Source organism: Gavialis gangeticus, unplaced genomic scaffold (assembly GCF_001723915.1).
Source record: "Gavialis gangeticus isolate Ggan-Ray unplaced genomic scaffold, GavGan_comp1, whole genome shotgun sequence".
Lineage (NCBI taxonomy): Eukaryota > Metazoa > Chordata > Crocodylia > Gavialidae > Gavialis > Gavialis gangeticus.
This window is the reverse complement of record NW_017729000.1, coordinates 2,705,712-2,719,626: the sequence shown is the minus strand read 5'-3', so window position 1 is coordinate 2,719,626 and position 13,915 is coordinate 2,705,712. Positions and strand designations below refer to the sequence as shown.

At 46.7% G+C, this 13,915-nt stretch overlaps 1 protein-coding gene across 2 annotated transcripts in view; it reads left to right on the top strand.

Annotated features, from left to right (window-relative positions):
* Nucleotides 1-13,915, top strand: part of SGCD (sarcoglycan delta) — a 297,404-nt gene that overhangs the window by 239,080 nt on the left and 44,409 nt on the right. For both annotated transcript variants that reach the window (XM_019506088.1, XM_019506087.1), the window contains exon 6: nucleotides 9,584-9,656. In XM_019506088.1, coding sequence (XP_019361633.1) covers nucleotides 9,584-9,656 — 73 coding nt within the window. The remainder of the gene's footprint in view (nucleotides 1-9,583; nucleotides 9,657-13,915) is intronic.

Below are 13,915 nucleotides of genomic sequence, written 5' to 3'. Positions count from 1 at the left end.
CCTTTTTGGTGGGTTTTTTTGGGGGGGGGGGGGTTGTTTTTTTTGGGCTGTTGTGCCAAGTGTGTTGGAGTTTGTATCATACATTAAAGCAGCTAGCGCAGACCTCAGTAAGCGCGCTTGCCTGGATTATAACAACTCCTTTTGAGCCTCTGCTCTCAGACGTGAGTGTTTCCTCTTCAGACGTCGTGGCTCGCAGGCTGCCAGGATCCAGCCCCCAGGTCCTGTGACCTGATTATTGGGGTTTTTTGGAGCATTTGAAACCAGCAAACTTAGGGGGAACAACAGAGGACTGGCTTTGTGCATGTAGGAGCACCCCTCCATGACTTCGGTGGGCCTGTGCACACAGGGCTGGGTCTGAAGTCAATGCGAAGCCCTTCTGTTGTCTTCAGTGGACGTTGGATGTAGGCAATCAATCAGGAGTCAGGAACGACCTGACAGCTGAGGCCCTACTAGTGCAGGCAGGACCAAATAATACACTGTTTCAGCGATGGCACTGATCAAATAGTGCTGCTTTTAGGCCATAGCGGTATGACGCTATAAGGATCTTGAAGGGAGCAGTTCAGATACTCACCCTAAAAGCTTCTTTTTGCTTTTGTTGCATGGCCTAGCAACTGGGTCTGGCTTTGAAAGCAGAACAGCGACCCTTGTGATAAATAGCACCAGCATAAGCCATGGTTTTAGTCTCCAAGCAGCAGAAGACATCCCCGTCTGCAAACTTTAGGCAAAGGCACTGCCGAAAATAGGACACCTGGCTGGTTTTCTTCCATCCCGGCGCCCCCTTCCCAAACCTTCACTGTAGGTGCCGTGCAAAGTGTATTTAATTAAGCGTGACGCTATCAGCGGAGGCAGCGTTGTAGAGAACATATGAAAGACACAGCGGTCCCTGTCCTGAATAACTTCCTTCTTATTAGCTTCCTGACAAATGCATCTCAGCCAAAGCAGGGCAGCCAACGTCCTTTATGCTAATGGCATGGTGGTAGCCAACGGGGAAATATGGGTAACGACAGGTGCTGCAGCCACATATGGACGCTCATTCTAGGTCCTTTCCCTTTGAGTGTTACAGCTGCCTGCTCCTTTCCTCCATCAGTCGTTAGCACAAACTCTTCTTCATCAGGCCTGTGTCATTCATGCCCAGAGCGGTGTTTCCTGAGATTGGGACGTGCAGACGTGTCTTTCTTCCATGGGAGCTGAGTTCAGCTGCACCATAACCCCGACATAGAGAAACTCAGCACCCCGTGGTATAGACAGATGTCTAATTTACACTGGTTTTGTACTCTGATGCAGCTTACACCAGGATCTGGAGCAGTTAAGGCAAAGGGAACATCTGCTCGTGTTCCCTTTGCCCTTCTCCGAGGGGCTGATCCTGTGCTTGTTGAAACCATTGGCAAAGCTGTCTTTGAATTTAAGGGAGCAGCTTTCAGCTTCCACCTTTGCAGAAGTCATATTGGCACACAGGTGAGCCGCCTGGACCACCAGTTCTTGAGAGAGTAAGAAAGTACAGTTCAAAGGAATCACCTACAGTTTTTAAAATGACAAGGAATATAGCAATCTGTGCATATTTTTTTCACCCAAAAATTATGATTAGCAACTAAAACTTCTGCATTAACTGTGTTTGAGCCCATTCAGTTTAGATTACTGAAGAAAGGCTCTGATACTTTTAACACCAATAATTCCTTGAAGACTTCTGTACCAAACTAAAAATGGCAAAACATCATCAAATCTGAAATTCAAACTCTGCATAGAGTCATTTGTTTTTGCTTTCTCCCAAATTCAGGCTGCATCCAAGTTCAGGAAATTTAGATGATTAAAGGACACCCTTGAACACCCTTCCAGAATGAATAATTTGACTTCTTCGGCTGTTTTAAGGATATATAATATCTTTAGATTATTTTCAGTTCATTATAATGAAGTGATCTTCTTCCCCACATCTCTATCATTCAGACCATATATTTAAAAAAAAAAAAAGAAGACAAAATAATATCCAAAAGAAAGATGTTGAAGCTCTTCTTGCATTTGCTTTTACATCATTACACGCTGCAGGCAAAATGAGCGTAATATTTAAATAAAGCATCTGGTTTGGAGTCCAGGCTGCAGTACATGTTCGGATGGTGTGACCTCTGTCCTGATGAAGGGAACTAGAAGACTCAGATAAGTATTGATGATATGTCATGGGGATTAACAAAGAAACATCTTGTACACTCATCAGGTATTGAAATCAGGTTTAAAAGCACTGGAGAGTCACGTTATGTTGCTGTCACTCTCCCTCATCCTTTACAGCAATTTGCTTCAAGGCAGGACACCACTCTCCTTGCGAAGACTTGTACTGAATAGTCCTAAATTTAGGCACTCTCCTTAGTTTCTCTGCAATGTTTCTGCTGGAGACAAGACTGCTGAAAATAGCTTCAAAGGAGCTCCTTGATGACACTGCTACCGTATAACTGTCGGAAAAGTGGCTGAAGGAGCCCAGACCTACCCGAAGTGGAAGTATCCAGGGGTCAGACTAGTTGCAAGAGCCTTTGTGCGTGTCTGTCTGTTCTTCGCGCTGGCACCGACTCTTCTGTTCAGTTCCCTTGTTCCTGTTTGGTGCCATTGTCCCCTTTGTGCTGCATAGGAGACTTCTGCGGAGCCAGGCTGCTGAAAATGAACATGTACGAAAGAAATCACTAATGGTCCAGGTGCAGTTTTTCTAGCTCCCACTTTTTCGAGACCTTAAAGAGCCGCTCTTCCTTCTCATCCAGCAGCGGACCAGGCGATTGAGGTTCCCCCTCTCCGTCTCCGGCTTGCAACACCTCACTCCAAGGGAACCTGGAGAATGAATTTACCTCCTCTCTGTCCCAGGCACATGAAAGCCCCCAGCCCCAAATTCTGAGGTTTGCTCAGACATCGCCCCAGAGACACCGGTGGGGGAATTTCATAGTCTGAGGAATGGGTGCAAGTCTGAGGTCGGGCCCCAAGCTCCGTACCTGGAGGGGATCGTCTGCTCCTTGTGCGGTGTCATTCCCTGAGGCTACTGGGACGGGGAGGAGTGAGCTGTGGAAACTACATGCCTTCCCCCCTGTGCCCACCACAACCATACAAGTCAGAGAGCAGCTGTCTGCAGGTAGCGTCTGCCCTTTGTGGGCTCTGCTACTTTTGCCCCCAGATGGCACGCTCAGCGCTGCTGAGATGCACGGCCATCATCCACTGCCGACATCCTTGCAACCGCGTGGAGCACGGGGGGGTGACCGGGCTGCACAGCTGCTCAGGAGTTGGGCAGGGAGACGAATCATGCTCTCCAAAGGGGCACGGGACAAGCCTCACCCCGGGGTAGTTCATAGGGCTCGGTCAGGTCACGTGTAAAGACTTTGCAAATGATTCTCGCAGCATTTTCAAGTTTTAGTCCATCTTTGTTGCTCACCTCTGTGGCCAAGCACGGGGGGGCTGGACCTAATGATCTCATGAGGTCCCTTCCAGCCCCTAACATCTATGAACCTACATCTAGGACAAAGGAAAAATAAAAAAGAAGAAAAAAGAAAAGTCAATATTAAGGCAGTATTTTCACTGAAATCCAAGGGCTTATGAGTTCTTTCCCTACCTGGAGAACAGCGTGATCACTGTGGCTATATAAATGTCATTGTTTGTATTGGCAGTCTTGATCATATTGAAGCTGGTGATCAGGAAAATACATTCGTGGCATAAGCAGGTCCGTGAGACACAAGGCTTTTCATCCTTTAAAGAGCGCTCATGCAAACAGCGCTTCAGGAGAGGAGTAGTCCGGCTCAATGCAGGCTTGTGCAAGGGCCTGGTGGGCTGATTCTGATTTATTAAAATTAAACCCAACTGTTGGCCGTAGAGGGGATGTCCTCGAATAAATCATAACAAGAAGGTGAAAAATGCATGAGGAAATGGCATGCAAAAGACTTAAGGCCATACTGGTCATGGCAAAACTTGACCAATACACTGCAAAAGAAATATAAATGAATGAAGTTTTATGATGTTTTATTTAATATGGTGGCTTAGCAGAGCCGTTTTAGTATTGCAGGGCCCTGAAATGCAGCTCGTATTGATTCTGAGTTGATGGGATTACAAGGGGAGAAACCGCAATTACTGTGTTCTCCCATTTAGGAACATAAATTAAGGAGGAATAAGGCTCTTAAAGCTCTGAATTAAAAGCAGCCACCGGAGATCGTTACTGGCTACATTGTATTGGATTTACTTCCCTGCTGCATGATAACTTTCTAAGAATATCGTGTATTGACCTGACGAGACCCAGAAAGAAGAACCTAGTTACATGGGTATTTTAATGAGGGAGTTTGCTGAATGCATCCTGATCAATAAGAGAGAGTCTGGAAACCTGCAGCGATGAGAAAACTATCCATGTTTCTCTGACTTTATCTGAAAAAAATAATTTTGGCCTCCAGTGAGTGAGCAAGCATGCTAAGGAGACAAGACCCACATGCAAGCTTGGAATACATAAGAGGCTCCTCCGAGGACATTTTGACCCCAGCTGTGTTACAAAGCACAGCAGAAAGTGCTCCGTGGACTCCGGGTTTATGGATCAAAGAGCAAACAGAACAAAAACAAAATGTGTTGTCCCAGTAAAAATTATAGGGGGGAGAAATAACCTACAGATAATGAGGGTGCGTGTTCATCTGGGCAAAGACCTGATTTCTCTGCCCTGCAGCCTGATTTGTGCCCTAAGTTGATTTGCCTAAGTGGCTTGCCCGCGAGCATTGACCACAAGACTCCCTGATTTATCTACAAATGCAAGCTCCTTTTTTATGCACTTCTGGAATTCATTGCCAAGGAGGTGGCCAAGGCAGAGAGCACGGCCAGGTTCAAAAAGGGACCAGGCAAGTTTCTGGATGACAGGTCTATTAATAGCTGTTGGACAGAACGGCTGGAGATGTTTCCTCTGGCATCTCTAAACCCATCATGGTGGATAATGGATAGTTCACTTTAGAAACATCCAGTTTGATGCTGTCCCTATACAGCATCCATTTCTGCCACTGCCAGAGACAGGATACTGGACTAAATGGACCATTGGTCTGATGCTGCTTATGTTCTTTGCCTGAGTTAGATGTTAATCGTCCATCATGCTGCCTGCCAGGTCGCGCATACCCCAGATGCACTGTTTTTGTACAGAGGCAGAAATGCAAGACCACTCCTGCATATTTACTGGTTTCAACATGTCAGAAAGCAGCTCTGAGATGGAGGAGCTGGGGTGGTCCTTCCCTTGTCCTTTATAAGGAAACGGCACAAGCTGTTGCACAGCCGGGCCCGCTTGCCCATCACTCAGCAGCGCAACAGCAGCTTCCTGGCACGCAAGAGCTAGGGGTCACGTTATGGGAAGGACGTTGCCAGCGTCTCAGCAGGTCGGCTCTCTTGCTGCGTCCACTTCCAAAGCTGCCAGGGACATGCTGCATCCACAACTTGCTCCCAGCAGCCGGGTGAAAGGCGGGTGCTTTACCACCACGTGCAATGGATGAGGCGATTCAGAAAAGCCAGAACCTGGCAGCGGTGATGAAGTCTCCAGGGCAGATGAAGGGGCTACAAACCCAACTGAAACTCCAGAAGCTGACCCTAACCCTATCGCCTTAAGGAACGGCATCTCATTAACAAAAAAAAAAAAAGACTTGAAGTTGAACAGTAATCAGTGCCTTTCAACTCTTGCTGCGTGTGACTTCAGTTTTACCCCACACCTTAAGCTAGTAGAGAGGGGAAAAAAACGTCTAATGAGTATATCTTTACGCTGATTCAAAACACTTTAGATAGATCCTGTCGCACGCTTTATAAGTTCCTGATTGATTGTGTGGAATTAAGTTATTGGGCAGAGAACCAGCTAATGGAAACACATTGATGAAATCATTTTTGAGGGACATTAAATGGAACTTAAAATAAAGCTGAAATGGCTTTATGGATTTTTCACTCAAATTGTTTATGAACATTTATCGCTGCTAAATTACACAGTGTCAAGGAGGTAGTCGGTACATATGGGTTTTAATAGAAGTCTTTCTGAAATAATAATGCAGAAGTGAATAATTTATTACCCAGGGATGTACAGTACATTATGTTTAAACACAGATTATATGATTGTTGTCTGCTAACTCTATCGGGCTGCTCCTAGATGAATTAGGGCAGGCGACAGTAACTAGTCTCAAAAGGTGAGACCAAAAAAAAATCTCTCCTCCCTTTTGCAGTGAAGCAGCCCTTTATGGCGTAAGTTTTTCACAGTGGATGTGAAATGTTTGAATAGCAGATCAATCAGGCTGTGAGAGAGACCATTTATCAGTACATTTCATTTAACATTGCCGTGGCTTAATGCGCAAGGGAAGCGAAGCCTGGCTGAGATGTCCCCGCCTGGGGAAAGAGGCGGGGTGCTGACATGTCTGCATATTTGCAGATTGCGCATTTACATTTGCAACAAAAATCAGCCGCGGTCACCCTTAAAATAAAAAATGAAAACAAGAAGGCTGGACGCAGGACTGGAAGGGGTCGTCCAGTCCCGTTGACTGCCGTCTCCAGCAAACCTGTCATCTGCTGCTACCGTTCATGAACTGCTCAACCTGCATTTTAGACCTTGTTAAACGGCTGCCCTTCCCTCTTCTGCTACACCTAGTTCAGGAGCCACACTCCCCCGAGGGTCAGAAACCAGCTTCTGATTTTCAGCCTGAATGTATTTATGGCCAGATTATACCCGTTTACTCTCGTATCACCATTTTCCTTCAAGATGCATAGTTCTTTTTTCCTTTCCGGTGCTCATCCCTCAGATAGAGACACCAGCCATGTGCCGTCTCACAGTTGGACGCAGTCTTCCTGATGCCGCCCACCAGTGTCTCTTGCAGTGGCACAAATGCTTCCCAAATGCCACTAGAAACATCTTACTATTTTGCCCCGCTGTTTGGGGCCATTCCCAGTCACCGTTAATCGTTTTTCCCATCTACAGCCCAGTCTAGACTGAAGAAACAAGGAAACAGCCAGTTGTCACCAATTAATGATCTGTCTAAGGACAGAGGATTCCTAAGGAGATACAGGATTTTGACCCCCAAGTCATCCATCCACACCTAGCCCTGGCCAGAAACATACCCAACTTTGACCCTGTTTGAGAGTCCACGTGTCCCACGTGAAATGGGTTGGTGATCCCATTCTGGTTCCCGGTGCTCAAATGTCTGGGATGTAAGAAAAGCAGGGCTGACGCTCTCGCAGCGCCGCTCCAAGAGGAGGTCTTCAGCTGAGCCTGCCTGAAATGTCCAAGGATTGGAAGCAAATTGCTCCTCACTCATCAATCGAATAAAGACTGCTTGGAAAACATGGAGTTCGGTCCATCTTCCTCAGCATGTGCCTGGCCATTGCTGGGGGCTCGGAGGAGTGCAGTTGACTTAACATTTTTTTCCAAAAAGAATGAAATCACAAGTCGGAGCCAGAGTCTCCACTCAGCGATGCGAGTGAAAAACAAGCCAGAATATTTATGTGTGCTGTGACAGTCCTCCGAATACTCCCGTCCCTCCCACCCCCAAAATCTTTGTTTTATTATTCAGATATGTGCAGGATGCTGCTTTGGCTAAGTTTCACTGCAGAGCTAATAACCAGTGCAATTGTGTGGGATAAACTAAGACTTAAACGATTTGGAAACAGTTCAGAGAGGACAAATCAGATAATAATAACCTTCATGGTTGGTAAGTCGCAGCTGCTTCTGACAACTTGTAATGATAATGGCTTATAGTTAAGTCAAGAGCTAAGTATCTGTATTGGGCCGTAGGATCAATTTTAATACCCAAAGTATAAAGCTTCAAACTTTAGATTATTCTGTATCATCTTTGAGTTCACTTTGTTTTTCTGGGTTAAAAAGCAGGAGTTTGGGTTTTGGGTGATGGTTTTTTGTAGTGTAAATATTAGAAAGTTTCTATTAATTCCAGCCTTACTGTAACCCAGTGAGTGGCAGCATGGCTCTTACACCAACATAACCCGCATCTCTGTCTTGAAGCCAGTGGGATTTCTCGACTATAAAACTGGCTTAAATGAGAGGAACGTTGTGTCACTACTTCGTTTCTGTGCAAGGGGTAGGGATGACAGCCTTGAAGTTTTGGTAACGTGTTGTGCATCAGCTCTGAAAATTATATGTGTATAACCATGCATTAGTTGTTCAAACCTGAGCGAGTTGGAACAAAGCAATAATAACGCCGCACATGGTTTAAAGACTTAAGTGATAGGTCTCAAAAAGTCATTTGTGTAGTGGCTCCCCTCTGGATCTTTTCTTCAGTGCTCTTGAAAATATAAATAATGGCTGGTAACGTTTGTAAGGTGACGCTAAAATAAGGATAGGTCGGATTCACCATTATCTCTCTTCTCCTACCATGTTGGGCTTCTTTGAACCTCATTGCCTTTTACTAGAGGTAAACATACAGTCAGAAATCTTGGACCAAATAACTTACCTGATGGGCAAGTCTGCACTGGAAAGCAGAGCTCAGAAAAGGCTCACATCTCAGGATCAATACCCTGGCCCTGAACTCCCAGATCGGTTCTTAAAGGAAAGGGGAGTATGTGACACTTAAATGTATATGCAGGTCCATACTGAGTAGGGGTATGAAGGTGGTCTTACCGTGGTATGCATCATGGGTGACTGTGATGGGATTACTGTGGCCAGCAGTGATGTCTGCACCTCCAAAAGGTGGGTGAAAAACTGGGGTGGGTTTGGTTCTCAGTTAAGAGTAATAAAGCAGCGGGACAGATGAATTTCCCAAAGGCTGCGGAGGAGTCTCTGTCACTCTGAGTGGTTACGTCAGGGTGCCGTGTCTTTCCACCACAAGGACCTGGACTTGATGCAGGAGTGACTGGGTGCAGTTCTTTGGCCTCTATTGTTATGCAGGAGGTCAGATGAGATGACCGAAACAGTCCCTTCGGGCCTTGAAACCTAGACATCTGTTAATAATGCCTAGTCAGGGTAAACACCCATTTGACAAAGCTTAAATGTGAGAAAAGTGCTGTCCTTGGCATGATCTACCTGAGAGCCTGGAGCAGTGGCAGGTCATGTTCTGGTCTCACCACAAAACCAGTGGCAGAGCTGGAACTCAGTTCAAGGCCTGCCGCCTTCATCCTGTGTCTTCCCCGTGGGGCAGCACCCCCTCCAACTGGCCACGCAGCAGCTTAGCCTGCATTGCATGCCATTTGGAGTGGCTCCACGAAACCAGGATTGGATTCTCTCCTTGGAGTCCAGCTCAGAAAGAAAACCTGTGAATAAGACACATGCCTCTATCTTAGTTAACAAAGCATGTGTTTGTATGTGGAGGCATTTATCCTTGGCCAAGCGTTCCTATTTTCCAAGCTGGCTGCATTCATTGGAGCAGCAACATTTTTCCATGCCCAGAAGACAGGTCGTGGCCAATGCGAGCACCGTCCCTGTGCAAGGTGCAGTTGAGGCGGCCAGGTTTGCAAATTCAGCTCCACGTCCCAGACCTGGATGCTTCTACGGACTGTGCGGGTGTGTGCAGGGGACATGGGGGTCAGATGAGCTGTAAATATTGCCAAGTGTGATTTGCAAGTCACTCCCCTGCTGATGGTTTGTTCCATCTCCAACTTGTGTTCTGTTTTTGTTTTGTTATTTCAGGAGCAGAAGGCACAGTGTTCCCTAAATCCATAGAAACTCCCAATGTCAGGGCAGACCCCTTCAAGGAACTAAGGTAAACTTTGGACTATGGTTTAAATGTAACTCAGTGGTGCCTTGTTGGAATTCAGCATACTGATTTGTGGTGTTTGCATCTCCGCATGCGCAGGTGGGGAGTTCGCTTTGCAGTACGTGGAGCAGGGGATATGATTCTGCCTTTCAGAGCTGCAACCCTTTCCCCAACATGGTAATTGTGTCTAGTAAAGCTCAAGTGCCACATTCACTGAAACACCACCCACCAAAACCTGTGTTTTGGGGGCACAGGGATCTCAGCTCCAGAGATTCACCACTGCCCTCGTACTAATGCAGAGCTCCACTTACTTCAGAAGATGCGTACTGGCCATGAGCAAGCCACTGGAGGTCTGATATCTAGGATAAAGGGAACAAGCACCTCCTTGAATAGGAGATATTTTGGGTGAGGGGACTTATTTTAACTAACCCTTGCAGCCTCTCCCCATTTCCCCCCAATAGTATCTGCTTACGATACGATGGGTAGGTGGGTAGAGTTGAGAAGGGGCACTTGGCCAACACAGGGTATGCAGGAGGTAACAAAACTCACCGCATTTCCCAACCTGGATCCCATTCGTTTCAGTAACTGAGGTTTCAGATGCAGTGAAAAAGATGGACCCTGCCACTTGTCAGCTAGATGCTTTCCCATGCAGATGATGGGTGAAAGCCCCAAGGTCTGTTATGGACTAAGTAATTTGAATGCCTTCATTCAAGTAGACATGAAGTCAGCTCACTCTGTAGTTAGCCCCTACTCAAAAACTTGTCTCGTCACTAGACCTTTGGTGCCTGACCTTTCTTCCTTGGGGAAGTTCACTGAGGATGTGGTGTGAGCTCAGGAGTTATGTCTACATGCCACAGACTTAGTTCATCCCTCTCAACATGGCCCTGTGTGTATATTTACAGCACTGAGACAGGACATGGGATAAGTAGTTACTGGTAATGGTTTCCACACCGATGCTGGAAGTAGTTATGAACCAACCAGATCACAGGGCAAGTTCAGACGTGGCTTAGTACAGACAGACAAAAAGCCTGAACTGAATCGATTCAGTCTTCACAGGTTAGTCTAAGCTGCATCAATTGAACGGATAAGCGAGTGAACAGACATTCACTTTTGATCCCAGAAATACAGCCACATGCCTGCAGTGGCCCAGACCAGAAGCCGGGAGGTGCTAGAGCGCGCCTCCTGCTCAACTGGAGCAGACAGCTTGGGCCAAGGCCTGCGAAGGGGGGCGGGGTTGGCAGGGGAGGTGCAAAGCATCCTGGGATGCTGAGGGACTGTGAGTAAATTTGAATCTGGAGGGGATCTGGGACAGAAATTCAACAAACCAATTTAACCTGAATCAGTTCAGTCTGATAGTACATCCATCCAGGTTTACCTTAAACCAGTTTTGGCTGTTTTGAAAGTGGTTTATGCGCATTGAACTTCTGTTGGGTTACAGATTTGAACCGATATCCAATCACTTTATACCAGTTAATGCATAACTTCTGTCCTAGCCCTTCTGAGTATCTTTCACCTTTTTTTCCTGTTTCTTGGGAAACATTCCCAGTTGTTTCCATTTTAAAAAATCAGATCACTAATACCAGGGTGTTTTGCTTCAGTTCATTCTAGAAGCCCACTGTACTGCAGTCTGCATTGGCATTCGCCACAGTGCCTCCCTCTTCAGAGAGGGTTGTATTTTCTTAAAATGATGGAGTATATACAGCCCAGATCCAGGGACAGGGTCTCCACTGGCAGAAACCCACCGGGAAGTGATGTGACTGCATGGTTACAGCTTGCTGCATGGTGCTTCTAATTCCTTCAATCCACTGAGCATCAGTTTCCCTGTTTTTCCTTCAAAAAAAGGTGGCAGCTACTGTTGCTACCTATAGGAGAGGAAACCCCCTGCTCCTGTCACCGCTGGGAAGAACATGTGTGTGCCTGCTTCCCTTTGCTTAAGACACGCTGCTTGTCCTCTGGGAAGAAATGTCACTCCATAACATCCGTCTCTCCACCCCCTCCACGTTCCCACCTTGCAACTACCATCCACGGCGTCTGCGTGTCACCAGGAATGATATGTTCCAGGTGATTACACAAGCATCGTTCTCAGCAGACGGTCTGTCGTCTTCTGGCTGATGAATGGTCTTGGTTCATGCAGGCTAGTTCATTTATTAGTCACTGGCTGCTTTACAAGTACATGGTCACCTTTCCGGAGAACAGTAGCTGTTTCGCTGTTGATCACCACCCGCTTCTGGCTGGTCGCCTCGTTTGAATCTTCTCTTCAAATGTCTTTGGCGTGCGGTGACCGAGATGGGGGGGATTCAGGCATCCGTACTTCAGTAGTACGCACCCGAAGCGCCAGGGGCACAGCTGCGGCGTTGAATGTTTCACATAGGGGAGAGCCATATGCTCATCAAGATCGGGTTGCTCTGCGTTTGACCCCGTTTCTGAGCTAGTGTGCTAGTTTTGCCCTGTTTACACAGGCAGGAATGAACTGCTCCTTTGCTGCAGCCAGGCTTGTCGGACAGGGGTCAATATAAATCCAGATCAGGCCAAAACCACGCGTGACTTTGTTGAGCATTTCAAAGATCACAAAGAGTTTCTCTAGTGGAGGCTGGTGAGGGACGGCGCTGGTTAATGCGACATATTCTGTGAAGTGGTGTCTTAAGCACTTAACAAGTCGAACTGGTTGAAAAATGCAAAGCACGTAGCTGTAGATGTTTTCAAACAAACAAGCACAGGCGCTGAACACAGTATGGCCGCGTTAAAATGGTACCGTGCTCCTCTAATTAGCCCGGCTGTGTGCCGGCTGGATATAGCCTGAGAACAGAACGGCTTCTGTAGGAACAGGACCCCACCAAGATACCAGAGGCTAATTAACTGCACAGATGACATGCATGCATTTTCCTGAGGTATAAAAGGGGGGAAATAATAGTTTTTCCTTGATTCCTGAACCTGTCTTCCAGGCCAAACCAGTGAGCTACTGCTTAGGGCATTTTAGCAGTGGAGCAAAGAAAGAAGAAATCATGGAGTGATACAGAGGCCAGCACCTTTCACCGCAAAATATTATAAGGAAGAAAAATGCATTTAGTCGCCAGCACAAGCCAGCCAAACTGGAGTGCCCCTTCTCCCTTTACCAGTCAAGCACAGGAAAAGGGAAATACATTCCCTCAGGCCTGAAGGGATTTATTCTTTGACCAAAGTTAATTATGACCCACTGAAACTACCAAATGGCAGATGAAATGTGCTTACAGTATGATTTTATTAGTACAGTGCTGTCACATGTACAGTAGCAAGCTATCTAAATAGTCCAAGTGAGACCTATTGTACTAGACAGCAATTTAAATACAATGTTCAGCTAATGTAGCAATATTCATTTTGTAAAATAATAATTCTTGACGAATTAAGGTCTCTTTCATCTGCGTTTGGCTTTCAATAAATGGGCACGCACACTATCTCAGTCCAAAGCCCATTACATTCATAAAGATTAATAAGATTAGAATGGGAAGAAATGAGGAAAATGAATGGGACTAAGAGAGGAAATAGTTGATGAAAAATGGGAGACTGTTACTGAGCCGTATTTTAGCGGTGCAGGGAAAAGAGGGGCCTACATCCCCAGCTGGTGTCAGTGATGGAGAGAGTGATTTGTACCAGTGGTGCAACTGGCCCATGTTGGTTTCTGACTAACTTATCCCAAAGGACCCAGTTCTGCTCTTAGTTACCCCAAGAGCAATGCTGAGAGCAGCACTGGGTGACAGCAGGCTTGGGCTCCAGGAGTGAACTTTATCCCCTGCATCACAGTAACAAATGCTGGAGAGTTATTTCATATAACCAAGTCTGCTAACTAGGTACAAGCAAGCCAGGCCTAGCTACATACACGTTGGGCTTTGCCAGCTTGAAGAACATGCAACACAGTGAGCACCACTAGGAGCCCCCCCAGGGTGTTGAGGGAGCTAGCTGGGGTTATTGCAGGGCCCTTGGCACAGCTCTACGAGCGCTCGTGGTGCTCGGGCCAGGTGCCAGATGACTAGAAGATAGCTAACGTGGTCCCCATTTTCAAAAAAGGGAAGAGAGAGGACCCGGGCAACTATAGGCCCATCAGTCTTACCTCTATCCTTGGGAAACTCTTTGAGAAGATCCTCAAGGAGCACATCTGCAATGGGCCAGCTTCAGGGATCATGCTCAAGGGCAACCAGCATGGTTTCATTAGGGGCAGGTCATGTCAGACCAACCTGATTGCCCTTTACGATCAGGTCACAAAAGCATTGGATGCAGGTGTCGCCGCGGAC